The 17,540-nt window shown below is 46.2% G+C and overlaps 1 protein-coding gene and 1 pseudogene across 1 annotated transcript; both read left to right on the plus strand.

The window, feature by feature from the left end:
* The first annotated feature begins 526 nt into the window (after positions 1-526).
* Positions 527-15,077, plus strand: LOC139219459 (nuclear factor 7, ovary-like; annotated as a pseudogene).
* LOC139219468 (nuclear factor 7, ovary-like) lies at positions 580-2,315 on the plus strand. The gene is made up of 2 exons (XM_070851328.1): positions 580-714; positions 824-2,315. The coding sequence occupies exon 2, from the start codon at positions 841-843 to the stop codon at positions 2,236-2,238; it is 1,398 nt and encodes a 465-aa protein (XP_070707429.1). The 5' UTR covers positions 580-714; positions 824-840; the 3' UTR covers positions 2,239-2,315.
* Positions 15,078-17,540: the final 2,463 nt, after the last annotated feature.

Here is a 17,540-nt window from a genome sequence, read left to right on the forward strand (position 1 = left end):
GTGGGACTAATTGAGGAACATCTTATGCTCCTCATTTAACTCTCCTGTCCTGTTTGACTTTGCCAGTGGTGGTAACTTTAACTTTGATTAGATTGTTCTGCAGAACTCCTCTTCTGTTAGACTTTATAGAGTTAAATGGTTTGAATGGTTGGGGGGGAAGGACACAGTCTGTATGGATCACAAGCAGAATTACTAGTATTTATTACTACTTACATACATTATTCCATGCAGCACCCCTTCAGGCAGATACTACCCCTCTCCAACCATGTTACCCCTTTCCCTCCATGTTCAATCATATCATTGGTAATTCATGAACTTATGATTGAACATCTCCACAACATTCAGCCTACGTTCAGACTATTTTTGAATATAAACATAACTGATCTGCCACATCTTGAACACACCATAAGTCTGCTTTCCAAGCAAGGAATCAGTCATTTCCTGAAACTGAGACAAACCCCTGTGTTACATGTGAAGTAAAAGCATGTAGCAGAGCCGGTCTGACTCCACCCATCACCTGACTCACCTGAGACAAACCAGGAAACAGTTTGTTATTTTTCCTCAGTGAGGAGAGAGACACAGACTGAGGAGCAGACGATCAGATTCATCTTCAGACCAAACTACCAACTTTCTCTGAGTGAGTTCAGCTACAGGAGAGAAAAGTGGAAACTACAACACTGCTGCTTCAACCTGCCGAGTCTCCAAACACTGCATGTGAGTTTGACTAAAAACTGGAGTCACACTGAAAGTAAACTTCATTGTCGTTAGCAGAGAAGGGAGGGGAGCTGTGGCTGACTGTGTTCCCTGTCTGCTGTGTTTTCAGCTTCACTCACAGACAAAATGGCTTCCAGATCAGAGGAGGATCTCTGCTGTCCGGTCTGTCACGACGTCTTCAGACATCCCGTTGTTCTGTCATGTAGCCACAGCTTCTGTAAAGACTGTCTGAAGAGCTGGTGGAGAGAGAAACAAACACAGGAGTGTCCACTTTGTAACAGAAGATCTTCAAAGTCAGAACCTCCTTTAAGCCTGACGTTAAAGAACCTGTGTGAGTCCTTCTTACTGGAGAGAGATCAGAGAGCTTCAGAGGCTCTCTGCAGTCTGCACTCTGAGAAACTCAAACTCTTCTGTCTGGACCATCAGCAGCCGGTGTGTCTCATCTGCAAAGATTCGGAAAAACACACCAACCACAGATGCAAACCAATTGATGAAGCTGCACGACAACACAAGAAGAAACTTCAGGAAACTCTGGAGCCCTTAAAGGAGAAGTTAAAGGTTTCTGAACAAGTTAAAGTGAAGTTTGATCAAACAGCAGAACACATTAAGGTCCAGGCCAGACAGACAGAGAGGCAGATTAAGGAGCAGTTTAAGAAGCTTCACCAGTTTCTAGAAGAGGAAGAGGAGGTGAGGATGGCTGCACTGAGGGAGGAAGAGGAGCAGAAGAGTCAGATGGTGAAGGAGAAGATGGAGGCTCTGAGCAGAGAGATAGCAGCTCTTTCACACACAGTCAGAGCCACAGAGGAGGAGCTGAGAGCTGAAGACGTCTCATTCCTGAACAACTACAAGGCTGCAGTGGAGAGAGTCCAGCAGCGCCTCCTGCTGGAGGATCCACAGCTGCCCTCAGGAGCTCTGATAGACGAGGCCAAACACCTGGGCAACCTGACCTTCAACATCTGGAACAAGATGAAGGACATGGTCTCCTACTCTCCTGTGATCCTGGACCCAAACACTGCACATCCACAACTCATCCTGTCTGAAGATCTGAGCAGCCTGAGAGGAGGAGAGAAACAGCAGCTTCCTGATAATCCAGAGAGATTTGATTGTTTAAGTATTCTGGGATCTGAGGGCTTCACCTCAGGGACTCACAGCTGGGATGTCGAGGTTGGAGAAAACAGAGGCTGGTTTTTGGGTCTGTTAGCAGAGTCTGTCCAGAGGAAGGGAGACACACTGTCTGGATCCTGGTTTATAGGACTCTCTAATGGTAAATACTCAGCATGGTCACCACCAGCTCCAGTCACTGATCTCGTAGTGCAGAAGAATCCTCAGAGGATCAGAGTGAATCTGGACTGGAACAGACGAAAGCTGTCGTTCTCTGATCCTGATACTAACAGACACATACACACCTTCACACACACCTTCACTGAGAGGATGTTTCCATACATGGACACTTGGGATAATCTCCCAGTGAAGATATTACCAGTGCAGGTCAGTGTGACAGTGGGACAGAGCAGTCAGAGATAAAGAGGATGAAGCTGCACCTGTCCTCCACCTGTCTCATTATTCTCATTATTCCAAAGACGCATATTTTAGTTTCAGCTATTGTTCTTTATTGTTTTTATTTGGTTTTTGTTAATTAGTTTGAAAATCTACTTTTTGTTTCTACTGACGATCTTTTCATGTGTACATTGTTCTGATCTTTATCTCTGGTCTGTTCAGGATTTGTCTTTTAAACTGAACTCTGAACTGTGATGATTACAGCTGTGTATGAATGTGTTTCTCTTCATGTTTTGGGAGGTTAAAGGTCAGAGAAGTAGATTAATATTGTGGAATCAAATATTGACATATCACACGATGTAAATGTAACGTCCTGATTAAGTATTGATTAAGATGAAGTAGGAATTGATAAAGACATGTAACACGATGGTTAGTATGACACGAGTGTTGATCAATTAACAAAGGTGATGGAACATGTAACCAATCAATAAGTGTGAATCAATGTAACCAGAATGTCACCAAATATCACATTTTATTCTCTTTTTAAATCTGTTGTTTTACACTTTGTTTGAATAAATGTACTGAGGAAGAGTTGGAGCCTGATGGTGTCAGCAGGAGCTGCTGTGGATCAATAGAAATAATAAGTGCTCAGTAATAATTCCCAGGTAGGACAAAGTGATCAGGTCACATTAAGGCCAGAGGGACAAACTCCTCCTGGTAAAGTCTGGTGTATTCTAGTTGGCTGGGTGCAGATGCTGGTGGGGGGCAGATGAGATCATTCTGCTGATTTGGGGCTATAAAAGAAGGGACCTTTGCATTGTTTAGTCAGAACTGTCCAGGATTTAGTCTTGTTCAGGTCTCAGGTATCGACAGTAAACCTCTACTGTTTTGGAAAGTGTTATAGAAAGGATCCCCACAGAGAGAGACCTGGAAGATCCTTTTTGCTAAACAGACAGCTGTCCCATGTTTGTCCTCAAAGCCACCAGACTCCATTGATAAAAGCTGTGAGTTTACGTTGCTGAACACAAAAAGAGTTGACAGTTCTGTTGCTGTGACTTTGGTGTTTTAACACGTTAGTTCAGAACCCAACTAACTCTGTAAAACAGCAAAGCCATATAAGATAATAAACAAGGTTTTTAAGTGTCTTGGGTTCCTTGAAAGGTGCTTTATTAATCCAAGTTATTACTGTCATCATTCTCATTATTATTGAAATAAATGCTTTTAATACAAACATCTGTCTTTCCAGTTGTCGTCCAGTGTTTATTCTCACGTTAAGTAATGTAGCTGACACATTTAAACTGAGGTGGATTCTTTTAGGGTAAAAGTCTTCTCCTGCCGCCCTCTCCACATCTACTGTAGGAGATACACTGACAACAGAAAAGGACCTCATGCCACCACACTTCAAATAATCTGAACTAACCCTTTCAGTGCAGGAACATGAATAAAAACAGACAGAAAGATGCAAATATGTTGGATCAGTCACCTTTTGTAAGTCCCACCCCCACCAGCACTTTTCAGAGATGCTGTGCTTCCATCTTGTGGAGGAAACACATACGACAGCTTCAGCTTCAGCCGGATGAGTTTGTGATGCAGGAGTAAAGATGTTAAAGGACAAGTTCACAACATTACAAGTCAGTAGTCAGACGCCCATGAGTACATTTAAACTGTTTTAGCTGTAATTGTTCCTCCTGCTCGCCCCTGTGAACCTGGGAGCTGTGTTGTCGGGGGCTATAGGCCCTGGTAGGGTCTCCCAAGGCAAACTGATTCCAGCGGAGTGGAACCGCAATGTTCCCTCACCCGGTTTAGGGAAACCAGAGCCAGACCTGGGAGGGGAGCCCGCTGGCGAGCGGTTGGTGGCTGGGCCTGGACCCATGGGGACCAGCTGGGCCAAGCCCGAAGGAATAACGTGGAACCGCAACCTTGTGGGTTCACGGCAGATTAAGGAGCAGTTTAAGAAGTTTCACCAGTTTCTCTGCATCCTAACCTAGCCCGAGCCCAGGTCATGATCCCAGCTGCCAGTCTCCCCCTATTTCCCCCACACTCTCTTCTCTCTTTTCTCTAGGGGGAAATAGCAGAAGCAGGCCTAACCACCAGCATCGCCATAGGAATCTATATACATCACCACATACCTCTACATACATGTACTTAAGTATACATATACATACATGTAAATCTATATATACCTACATATAAATAGATATAAGAATATTTATGGTTCAGATGTATACACACACACTCACCTGGAAAACTTGAAGCTCCGAACCTATAGGGGGAGCCAACACAAAACAGGAGAGTTCAAAAAAACTACACCTGAAAGTCACATGACAGGAAGGAGGAAAATAGGACCAATCAGCAACTGACACGTCAGCAATGATCCTCTCCTACCTTCATTTAAATTCCAAGAGATGCTGGTGCTCTTTCTTGCTCCTCTGATGAAGCCTAAATTGGCGAAATGTTAGGCAGCTCTTTTAACCTTTTTTATCTTTCTTTTATTTGCTTTTTAGCACAGTTCTTAATGGTCCTTTATTGATGGCTTTTTATGGCATGGCTTGGTTTTTAAATGGCCCTTTAACCGGTTAGTAATTCACTACCAAGGACAAACAGCCACCACTGCTTCCTCCCTCATCTCCACATTGGACTGAACACCATCTGGAAGGACCAGCAGGAATCCTTTTATTTATTTGAACTGCATCCTAACCCAAGATCAGAACCTCCTAACCGCCAGACGGCCGGGCACCCCTACCCCGGGCACCAGCTCATCAGCACAACATCACCAGCTCACTAACCTTTCACCTCTCTCCCCCCACCATTCCTTCTCTCCCTCCAAATCCATTCACTCTCCCTCCTCTCCTAAATCTACCTCCCCTCCAGCTTCTTACTCTCACCCCAGCTCTCCTGCCTCACCCCAACCTGTCCCCCCTCCCTCCCCCCACGACCCCTGACCTCTATTCAACCTATTCCTCTCCCACATAACGCAACCTACTCCTCCTCTCCCTCCCCCCTTTTCCCTGCAATCCCCCCTCCCCCACCACCCCCTCCTCCCCCATCTTCCTCTCCTGCTCTCTCTCCCTTCTCAATTTTCACCACAGTCAACACTCATCCTTCTCCACATTCCCTTAACAGACCAACCAGGCACACGGCACGCACCCACCACAAAATCCAGGACTGGCACTTCACAGGCAGGAGGCCAGTCCTGGTACTGGGTGAGACAAACATAAGCCGGATCCCAACCCACAACCATCCCCAAATCCAACTGGACAGCTATCCTGGAGCCACCGCTTACCATTTCCTCAAAGTCTGCGAGAAAGCCATCCCCAACCCACACACCAAGATCGTCATCTTCTCGGTGGGTATTAACAACAGGGACCAGGACCCCAGGCAGACCACAATTAAACAACTCAAAGCTCTCTTCCATCAGGCCAGGTCGACCTTCCCTAATGCCAACATTGTTTTTCCCATCATGAACTTCTCACCTCATCTCACATCCATACAGAAACAGAACCTTAAACTCATTAACAACACCATGGCTACACATTTTCCATTTCTGACTGGAATCCCGCATGACACATTCTCAACCAGTGAAGATAACATCCACTGGACAGCCACCACAGCCAACCTAATTCTACAGAACTGGTGCAAACAGCTAAATTTACATTAACCACCAAGACCAACTCAGGAACACACACACACACACACACACACACCTTCTACACAACAGGACCGGGACCTGGGCTGGAATTCCCCCTCCAACATCCTCACTCTGGCTACCCTCTTCACACCGTCCACACCACAACGCCAACTCCAGGAGAGGGGGCTCTCCTTCATCCCACGGCCCACAAAATATGACCGGGAGGAACTTCAAAGGGACCTACACAACTTTCATAGACGACTCAAACTCATTGATCACTTCCACCTCCACCCCCACTCCAATCATAAACACAGACCTTTCACCCATCCGTCACACTGGGAACCAGAACTGACCGGACTCAATCCACTAACACAAACTCTCATCCACACAAACAGACGGGCCCTGCGACAATATCGGCCCCCGGCAGATGTCCCAGACAATCTGTCACGGGCCGAACGCGGGGCCCTGACCGGACTCACCCATAACCCCACCATCATCATTAAACCAGCAGACAAAGGCTCAAAAATAGTAATCCTAGACCGCCAACAGTATCTCTTTGAAGCCAACCGCCAACTCAACAATACCACTTACTATAGACGACTGGACGACCAAAGTCAACCCCAAACCCAGACCAAACTCAGGACTATCATACACACACTGTACAACGATAAATACATCACAGCCAAACAACGAGACTTCCTACTTGGACCAGATAACCCACGTCCCCGTTACTTTTACCTACTGCCCAAAATTCACAAGGAACCACAGACTTGGACCATTCCCTTTGAGGTTCCCCCCGGTCGACCAATAGTCTCCGATTGCAACAGCGCCACCTACCACATTTCACAATACATCGATCACCTCCTGGGCCCCCTCTCCTCCAAACATCCCAGCTACATAAAGGACACATACCACTTCATTGACACCATCAGACCCATGGCTGTCCCCAACCAATCATATCTCTTTACAATAGACATCGACAATCTATACACCAACATCGACACCACCCTAGGCCTACAAATACTCCGGAAAATATTCAATAGAAACCCGGACCGGAACAGACCAGATCAGGAACTTTTATAACTCATAGAACTCTGTCTCAATAACAATGACTTTCTTTTCAATAACGAGTTTTTCCTTCAGATCCTCGGGACAGCCATGGGTCAAAGATTCGCCCCCTCCTACGCGAACCTCTACATGAGCAAATGGGAGCGAGAAGCCCTAGCCAAATGCCCACTTCAACCATCTCTATATCTCAGATTCCTGGACGACATCATCGGTATTTGGCCACACAACATTTCCCACTTCACAGAATTCATCCACATCCTCAATAACCATCATCCATCCATTAAGGTCAAACACACCATAGACCCAGAACAAATCAACTTTCTCGATACAACAGTTTTTTTCAGGCCATTCAACACCACACATAAGAAGCTACAAACCAAAGTTTACTTCAAACCCACAGATTCACATGCTCTTTTACATAAGTCTAGCTATCACCCAAAACACACATTCACAGCCATCATAAAGTCACAAATCATCCGCTTTTTCCGTATTTGCTCAGATATCACTGACTTTCACACAGCCACTCAGACCCTTTTCCATAGCCTCCGCCCCAGAGGCTATTCAAAACGGTTCCGCTCCATCAAAAACAACACCCTGGCAACTCTTGCTCCCATTCGCTCCTCCTCTTCCTCCCCCCCAGCCCAGGTCCCGGGACCAGAGCCGCCTCCACCTTCCTTCCCTTCCTCTCACTTACCTGACCCCCACCTCCTTTCCTCCCCCATACCTCACCTTAACCGCCTCCCTTCCTCCCCCAATCCCAACTCCCCTCTCCACCCCACATCTAACCTTAACTCCTCTCCTCCCCGCATCTCTCCTCTTGACCCCGCCCCTTTCCTTATACCTCACCTTAACCCCTTTTCCACCCCCGTTTCTAACCCTATCACCACCACAAACGTCATTTACATCATCACATGCACACTCTGTAACAAACATTACATAGGCGAAACACGACATTCCATACACACCCGTCTCTCACAACACCTCCGTAACATTAGGCTAGGTCGACTTGGCACCCCCCTAATCACACACTTTCAATTACACCCCCCCAATCATCTCATAATCTCCGGTCTGGAAAACAATGACCACTGGACCACGGGACAGAGAAGGAGAGCGGAAAGGATTTGGATCCACAGACTTGGGACCACCACTCCAGGAGGCCTTAATGATTTTTAAATGAAAGGCCTAAACAGATCCATCTATCCCTGGATTGGCTGTCCCAACCCTGAACCTACATTTACATGGCAATAAATACCACCACAGCAGCACAAACCCTGCATTTTTGTTAGAGGATCACCCAGTGGGCCGCTCTCCTTCTCTCCCTCACTGTGTTCTGCCTGGGGATTGAACCCAGGTCCCTGATGTCGGCCACCACGGCCCTCCCCACTACACCACACAGCAGATCAATAGGCCATTGCTACTTACCCTATTTGGAACCCGGAACCCCAACCCCAACCCAACCCTAACCCAAGATCAGAACCTCCTTTAAACCTGGTGCCAAAGAACCTGTGTGATCCACAAGACTTCGAATGGTGACTTAACATAAAGGCTGGTTGGCATGTTATCCAACCTTTTTTGTTTCTTACATAGCTTTTTGTAGCTTTGCTTTTATTGTTCCATTGACTCTTTCTACTAGTCCAGCTGATTGTGGATGGTAACTGCAATGGTATTTTAATTGTATTGAAAAGAGTTCACTAGGTTTCATCATGACTAGATTCCTGAAATGTGGATCTTTATCACAATAGATCCTTTCCGGCAATCCAAATCTAGTTGCTATTACTGTATCAAGGATTTTAGCTACTGTCATGGCATCATTTGTTACTGTTGGAGTTACTTCTACCCATTTTGAGAACACATCTATTATCACCAAACAATATCTTTTCCCTTCGTTTTTATTTAGTTCTATGAAATCCATACAAATAATTTGAAAAGAGTAGGTTGATTCAGGAAATGTATCTGGTCTTGGTCTCATTCTCCCTCGTGAATTTTGTTTAGAACATATCAGACATGAAGCACAAGTTTTGGAAACCATAAGTTGTATATGTTTTGTTTATCATAGATATCATCCCTCCTCAAAATAGCTGCAAATCTAAAAAGATTTTTTGGAAGGATTAGTTTGCCTTCAGGTCATTGCCATAATCCCCCATCTGTCTGGGTGGCACCTTTAGTGCTCCACAATTGTTTTTCTGTGTTATGCTGCATGTCTCTAAGTATGTCATGATCAATGTGTGTGTGCTTGTCACTAGCTGTGTACACTCCGTCAGCAGGAAGTTGCCTAGCTGCGGCTAATATTGCTTTCTCATCTGCTCTGTGGTTTCCTTGTGAAACTGGATCAGTTCCTGTTGTGTGAGCTGAACATTTACATACTGCTACTTTTGAGGGCAATTGAATTGCCTTTAACAGATTGAAAATAAAGTCTTTGTGCATGATTGATTTTCCAGTTGATGTTGGCATACCTCTATTTTTCCACTGTTGTGCAAACACATGTAGAGTGGAAAAAGCATACTGGCTGTGATACTGTGATTTTTTTGTTACATTACAGTGAGATCAGGTCTTGGTAAGACCGTTGTTGTGGTCTCTGCTACACAGTCATGTTTAGCACCATCTAATTCATTAGGTAGGAGTGTAGATGGATTCAGTGTTGTACATCTCTACGAGATTGTGAGAGTAAAACTGTCATACAACTGAGATGTCTAGCAGTTGACATAAAACTTATTTTGGTCTGAGTGAGAAGTGCCTCTACTGCATGTGATACTTTCAGTGTGAGTGGGTGGAATAACACTATTGTTGCTGAGCACTGCACAGCCAATGCTGCTGCTTGTACAGCCTGCAGGCATTGTGGCATTGCTCTCACAATTGGGTCTAGTTTGGAGGAATAGTATGCAACTGGTTTCCTGTGTAAGAACACTTGTTATAAAACCCCGTCGTGCATCACATGTTTGGACAAATGGTTTTACTAGTACTACTACTAGTAATTGTTTCACCTCTGTGAATTATTTCTCTGCTTTTTGTGTCCAGATGATGGGATCACCAGCAGCCATCGGCTGATCATAGATCAGACTTAACAGTGGCTGGGCGACTTCTGCATAATTGGCAATCCAGGTTCTGCAGAAAAAATCTTCTGGTTTTTAGTCACTGGTTTTGGTGCTTGAAATATTGCTGTTTTCTACTCTTGTCTAGATGTTTTCCTTCCTGTGAGATATTGAAACCTAAATATTTGAACGTTGATTTCCAGTGTTGGAGTTTGTTTTTGCTAGCTTTATGACCTTGATCAGCTAAGTGTTGTAGGAGAGCTATAGTGTCATGTTGCCTGGGTCCTCCTCCCCCTCGTGATCCTCCTCTTGATCCTCCTCTTCGTCTCGGCCCCCTGCATTCTCCGGCCCAATGTCCAAATTTGCCACAATTGTAGCATTTGCCATCCCCTCCCGGTCCTCCGTGTCCTCCTCCTCCTCCTCCCCGTCCTTGTCCTCATCCTCATCTGCCTCCACCTCCCCTGCAATCATCTCCTCGGTAACAAACATCATAATATTCATCAGTGGGAAATTCATCACAGTCCTCAGTTAGAAAAGTATCATTACTTTTAAACTTAAGTGTCTTTTTTTTTTTTCCCTGGACTTCTCCATCCAATGAGGTGCTTTTTGATGCATTGACAGATTTGTGGATGCATTCCATGTAGGAATGCATTTTTTTAGCTGTAGGTTGTAATTACTCGTGTCTGCATGGTCTACAGGAACACCACTGTGAGTTGCAAAAATCTGACTCAGCACTCAACACTTGAGAGTAACAAGCCTGTCCTCTGTAGTGTTGGACTATTCTACCATACAGTGCCTCTGTCCTCTCAGTATATTGCCCAACTCCGAATGAATTGGGTGCGTTGTTTTCAAAGGGGTCCCATGTCCCCTTCACCAAACACCAATCCTGTTTTATGACACATCACAGAACTCTCTCAGTCTCCACTGTGTCCAGCCTGAAACTGTCACACAGTCTCTTTATTTCTGTTATGAACTCTTCTGGATTTGTTTAGGGATGGACGTTGCCTGCAGCAGCTTCTTTTACGTCTGCATCAGTCCATGGTCTGTATACTCTGACAGTGGGTGGTTGATTACTCTGTCCTGCTCTGGGATTTGGCGTTTCTATCATAGGAAACACCTCTGCATCTCTAAATCCTTGATTAGGTACCGGTGGTGGTGGAGAACTGAAGTAATGTAAAGAATTGTATACATTACCACTCCGGGTCCGGTGTGGTGTGTCCACCCCGGACAGGGATGGTTACACGGTCATGGGTGATTGAGGTAACTGGTGGGGGGCAGACGATGAGGAGGACGATCCTGGAGTGGAGGACGTTGGAGGGACATTCACCAGGAGAGGCGTGGACAGCAGAGGTGATTGTTGTGAATCCAGGTATGGTGGAATTTTCTTATCCCCTTCTGATTCTTTCTCTTTCTTTTCCCTCTGTCTTTGTTTTTCCTCTCCTCCTTCATCTTTTTTCGTCTAGCTTCTGCTTCTCTTAACCACGCCTTGGCTTCTGTAAGTCCTTCCTTTTTTGCCTTCTCTATAGTTAATTTATAATTTATTCTTTATTATTTGTGAGTCCCTGACTCCCTGAAGTCCCTGACTACTTGACGTCTATTATTGTTAACTCAGGTGCTGAGAGATTAGCTTTTGTCGTCTTTCACTGCAAGTCCATGACTTGCCTTAGGTCCCTGACCTAGTCTTTGGTTTAAACTCACCCCTGTTGTTGAGTCCCAGACTCAGGGTATCTGGTCCGTCACTCCTCTGTTGGCACCGTCACCATACCTTTCTCCAGTAGTCCTGGCCTCCCTGTCCAAAACGTTTTTTTAAGAACCCTTCGGTGGAGGTCTTACCCCTGAGTTTTTCACTCAGCCTTGCACAAGGTCTGCTTTGTCTGGAGGAAGAGAAGCCCCATGTTGGGCGCCAAATTGTCAAAAGACCTTTACTTTACATAGAGGAGATTGGAGCCAACTTGTGAGTTTTAACAAAGTTTTTATCTTGCAAGAGCAACAACATCATGGAGGTTACAGAGTAAAAGGTTCAGCAAGTGAGCGTGTACAGTTGGTTTTTATCATCTCAGTCCTGGGTGTGAAATTCTGTTCAGGGAGTTGGCCGTGTGATCATCTACTGGTGGCAGACATCTGGATAGTTCAGGTCCTCTTGTCCTTGAATGGGTACACACTGCTGCAGAGCATATCCTTGACTGCAAATTCTTGTAACTTGCTGAGCATGTCCTTTAGTGGAAATTCTTATAACACCTTCAACATCTGGAACAAGATGAAGGACATGGTCTCCTACTCTCCTGTGATCCTGGACCCAAACACTGCACATCCACAACTCACCCTGTCTGAAGATCTGAGCAGCGTAATAGAAGGAGGGAAACAGCAGCTACCTGATAATCCAGAGAGGGTTGATTATTATTTAAGTGTTCTGGGATCTGAGGGCTTCACCTCAGGGACTCACAGCTGGGATGTCAAGGTTGGAGACAACAGAGGCTGGACACTGGGTCTGTTAGAAGAGTCTGTCCAGAGGAAGTAATTACTGTCTTCATTCTTTTATTACAAACATTTTTACTTTTAATACAAACATCTGCCTTTTCCAATTGGACATGGACATGGAACGTCTTCTCTCTGGAGGGGAAGGAGCCGGAGCTGGTGCGGGAGGCTGAGCGCTTGCAGCTAGAAATAGTTGAGCTTGCTTCCACGCACAGTGTCGGCTCTGGAACCAGACTCCTGGAGAGGGGCTGGACTCTCTCCTTTTCTGGAGTTGCTCAGGGTGAGAGGCGCCAGGTGGGTGTGAGTCCCCAGCTGAGCGCCGCTGTGTTGGAGTTCTCCCTGGTGAACAAGAGGGCCGCCTACATGCGATGACGGGTTGCTGGGGGGGAAGGCTCTGACTGTTGTGTGTGCGTTTGCACCAAACGGCAGTTCTGACTATCCGGCCTTCTTGGAGGCTCTGGATGGGATCCTGGAAGGGGTTCCATCTGGGGACTCCTTAGTTCTACTGGGAGACTTCAACACTCACATGGGCAATGATGGAGAAACCTGGAGAGGGGTGATTGTGAGGAACGGCCTGCCAGTTTACTATAAAAACTCAACTCTATCCAAACATGTAGCCTATATAGAGAGTAGAGTAGTGTCCCCTTCATGACCACAGTGACACTGGGCTATGGTCACCTACACACCTCCCTCCCTCCATCCCTTTCCCTCCATAGTCCATGGTCCACCAGTCCTATAATACTCCTGGGCTTTAAGTTATCTTCTAACTCTTCCACTGCATTCAGTGTACGTTTTAAATCTACAAAGCCCCACCCCTCACCAGACTGAACCAAGACAAAGCAGGAAACAGTTTCTTCCTGAGTAAAGAGTGACACGGACTGAAGAGCAGACGATCAGATTCACCTTCAGACCAAACTACCAACTTTCTCTGAGTGAGTTCAGCTACAGGAGAGAAAAGTGGAAACTACAACACTGCTGCTTCAACCTGCCGAGTCTCCAAACACTGCATGTGAGTTTGACTAAAAACTGGAGTCACACTGAAAGTAAACTTCACTGTGGTTAGGAGAGAAGGGAGGGGAGCTGTGGCTGACTGTGCTCCCTGTCTGCTGAGTTTTCAGCTTCACTCACTGACAAAATGGCTTCCAGATCAGAGGAGGATCTCTGCTGTCCGGTCTGTCACGACGTCTTCAGACATCCTGTTGTTCTGTCATGTAGCCACAGCTTCTGTAAAGACTGTCTGAAGAGATGGTGGAGAGAGAAACAAACACAGGAGTGTCCACTTTGTAAGAGAAGATCTTCAAGGTCAGAACCTCCTTTAAACCTGGTGCTAAAGAACCTGTGTGAGTCCTTCTTACTGGAGAGAGATCAGAGAGCTTCAGAGGCTCTCTGCAGTCTGCACTCTGAGAAACTCAAACTCTTCTGTCTGGACCATCAGCAGCCGGTGTGTCTCATCTGCAAAGATTCAGAAAAACACACCAACCACAGATTCAGACCAATTGATGAAGCTGCACGACAACACAAGAAGAAACTTCAGGAAACTCTTGAGCCCTTAAAGGAGAAGTTAAAGGTTTCTGAACATGTTAAAGTGAAGTTTGATCAAACAGCAGAACACATTAAGGTCCAGGCCCGACAGACAGAGAGGCAGATTAAGGAGCAGTTTAAGAAGCTTCACCAGTTTCTAGAAGAGGAAGAGGAGGTGAGGATGGCTGCACTGAGGGAGGAAGAGCAGCAGAAGAGTCAGATGATGAAGGAGAAGATGGAGGCTCTGAGCAGAGAGATAGCAGCTCTTTCACACACAGTCAGAGCCACAGAGAAGGAGCTGAGAGCTGAAGACGTCTCATTCCTGAACAACTACAAGGCTGCAGTGGAGAGAGTCCAGCAGCGCCCCCTGCTGGAGGATCCACAGCTGCCCTCAGGAGCTCTGATAGACGAGGCCAAACACCTGGGCAACCTGACCTTCAACATCTGGAACAAGATGAAGGACATGGTCTCCTACTCTCCTGTGATCCTGGACCCAAACACTGCACATCCACAACTCATCCTGTCTGAAGATCTGAGCAGCCTGAGAGGAGGAGGGAAACAGCAGCTTCCTGATAATCCAGAGAGGTTTGATTGTTTAAGTATTCTGGGATCTGAGGGCTTCACCTCAGGGACTCACAGCTGGGATGTCGAGGTTGGAGACAACAGAAGCTGGTTTTTGGGTCTGTTATCAGAGTCTGTCCAGAGGAAGGGAGACACACTGTCTGGATCCTGGTTAATAAGATTCTATGATGGTAAATACTCAGCAATCTCACCACCAGCTCCAGTCACTGATCTCGTAGTGAAGAAGAAGCCTCATAGTCAGAGTGAATCTGGACTGGAACAGACGAAAGCTGACGTTCTCTGATCCTGATACTAACACACACATACACACCTTCACACACACCTTCACTCAGAGGATGTTTCCATACATGGACACTTGGGATAATCTCCCAGTGAAGATATTACCAGTGCAGGTCAGTGTGACAGTGGGACAGAGCAGTCAGAGATAAAGAGGATGAAGCAGCACCTGTCCTCCACCTGTCTCATTATTCTCATTATTCCAAAGATGCATATTTTAGTTTCAGCTATTGTTCTTTATTGATTTTATTTTGTCTTTGTTATTTAGTTTGAAAATCTACTTTTTGTTTCTACTGACGATCTTTTCATGTGTACATTGTTCTGATCTTTATCTCTGGTCTGTTCAGGATTTGTCTCTTTATTATTAATACTGAATCATTTTAAATTGTTGTCCATGTTTTAATTCTCTTCACTTGTGTGTGTGGAGCCATGAAGACCAGCAACCGCTGTTTGGAGAAGAAAAGGGAAGACACCTATCGCACACACACAATCTGATGTTAATGTCCATAATGAGAAGAAGGAGGACTGGAAACCTGCTGTGAGAGTCTTTCAGGGAATAAACTGAACTCTGAACTCTGCTGATTACAGCTGTGTATGAATGTGTTTCTCTTCATGTTTTGGGAGGTTAAAGGTCAGAGAAGTAGATGAAACTTGTGGAATCAAATATTGAGACTGGTATAAAGTCTGGTATATTCTAGTTGGCCGGGTGCAGATGCTGGTGGGGGGCAGATGACATCATTCTGCTGATTTGGGGCTATAAAAGAAGGGACATTTGCATTGTTTAGTCAGAACTGTCCAGGATTTAGTCTTGTTCAGGTCTCAGGCATCGACAGTAAACCTCTACTGTTTTGGACAGTGTTATAGAAAGGATCCCTACAGAGAGAGACCTGGAAGATCATTTTTGCTAAACAGACAGCTGTCCCATGTTTGTCCTCAAAGCCACCAGACTCCATTGAGAAAAGCTGTGATTTTACTTTGCTGAACACAAAAAGAGTTGACAGTTCTGTTGCTGTGACTTTGGTGTTTTAACACGTTAGTTCAGAACCCAACTAACTCTGTAAAACAGCAAAGCCATATAAGATAATAAACAAGGTTTTTAAGTGTCTTGGGTTTCTTGAAAGGTGGTTTATTAATCCAAGTTATTACTGTCATCATTCTCATTATTAATGAAATAAATGCTTTTAATACAAACATCTGTCTTTCCAGTTGCCGTCCAGTGTTTATTCTCATGTTAAGTAATGTAGCTGACACATTTAAACTGAGGTGGATTCTTTTAGGGTAAAAGTCTTCTCCTGCCGCCCTCTCCACATCTACTGTAGGAGATACACTGACAACAGAAAAGGACCTCATGCCACCACACTTCAAATAATCTGAACTAACCCTTTCAGTGCAGGAACATGAATAAAAACAGACAGAAAGATGCAAATATGTTGGATCAGTCACCTTTTGTAAGTCCCACCCCCACCAGCACTTTTCAGAGGGTGGGTTTTATTCTTTGATGCTGTGCTTCCATCTTGTGGAGGAAACACATACGACAGCTTCAGCTTCAGCCGGATGACTTTGTAATGCAGGAGTAAAGATGTTAAAGGACAAGTTCACAACATTACAAGTCAGTAGTCAGACGGCCATGAGTACATTTAAACTGTTTTAGCTGTAATTGATCCTCCTGCTCTCCCCCAATGAATCGCCGCCTAATCACGGTGGGGGAGTTTGTGCGCCCCTGTGAGCCTGGGAGCTGTGTTGTCGGGGGCTATAGCCCCTGGTAGGGTCTCCCAAGGCAAAGTGATTCCAGGGGAGGGGCCAGCGGAACCGAAAGATCAATGTTCCTTCACCCAGGTTAGAGAAACCGGGGCCTCCTTCTGTGAGGGGAGCCCGCTGGCGAGCGTGTGGTGGCTGGGCCTGGATCCACGGGGCCCAGCTGGGCCAGGCACGAAGGAATAATGTGGAACCGCAACCCTGTGGGCTCACCACCTGCAGGGGCCGCTACAGGGGTTGGGTGCATGGAGAGCCAGGTGACAGGCCAAGGTGGGGTCCTGGGCGTGCGCATCCCTGGCATCGTAGACTGGCTCTATGGACATGGAACGTCACCTCTCTGGAGGGGAAGGAGCCGGAGCTGGTGCGGGAGGCTGAGCGCTACCAGCTAGATATAGTTGGGCTTGCTTCCACGCACGGTGTCGGCTCTGGAACCAGACTCCTGGAGAGGGGCTGGAATCTCTCCTTTTCCCAAGTTTGTCAGAGCGAGAGGTGCCAGGTGGGTGTGGGGATACTCATGAGTCCTTGGCTGAGCGCCGCTGTGTTGGAGTTCTCCCCGGGGAACAAGAGTGTCGCCTCAATGCGACTACGGGTTGTCGCGTGGAGGTCAGGGACAGTACCTGTGGATTGTCAGACCGGGGTGGTGGTCCCCATTTTCAAAAAAGGGGACCGGAGGGTTTGCTCCAATTATCGGGGTATCACACTACTCAGCCTTCCTGGGAAAGTCTACTCCAGGTGCTGGAAAGGAGGCTCCGCCCGATTGTCGAACCTCAGATTGAAGAGGAACAATGCGGTTTTCTTCCTGGTCGTGGCACAGTGGACCAGCTCTTTACCCTTGCAGGGCTGTTGGAGGGGTCATGGGAGTTCGCCCATCCAGTATACATGTGTTTTGTAGACTTGAAGTATGGGGTACCGGATTCATTGCTACGAGATGTATAACCAAAGTGAGAGCTGTGTCCACATTCTTGGCGCAAAGTCAGGCGTGTTCTCAGTGGGTG

The sequence above is a fragment of the Pempheris klunzingeri genome, chromosome 2 (genome assembly GCF_042242105.1).
Source record: "Pempheris klunzingeri isolate RE-2024b chromosome 2, fPemKlu1.hap1, whole genome shotgun sequence".
Classification (NCBI taxonomy): domain Eukaryota; kingdom Metazoa; phylum Chordata; class Actinopteri; order Acropomatiformes; family Pempheridae; genus Pempheris; species Pempheris klunzingeri.

Coding starts and splice junctions, on each gene's coding strand:
- LOC139219468 (XM_070851328.1), top strand. CDS start 841: ATGGCTTCCAGATCAGAGGAGGATCTCTGCTGTCCGGTCTGTCACGAC.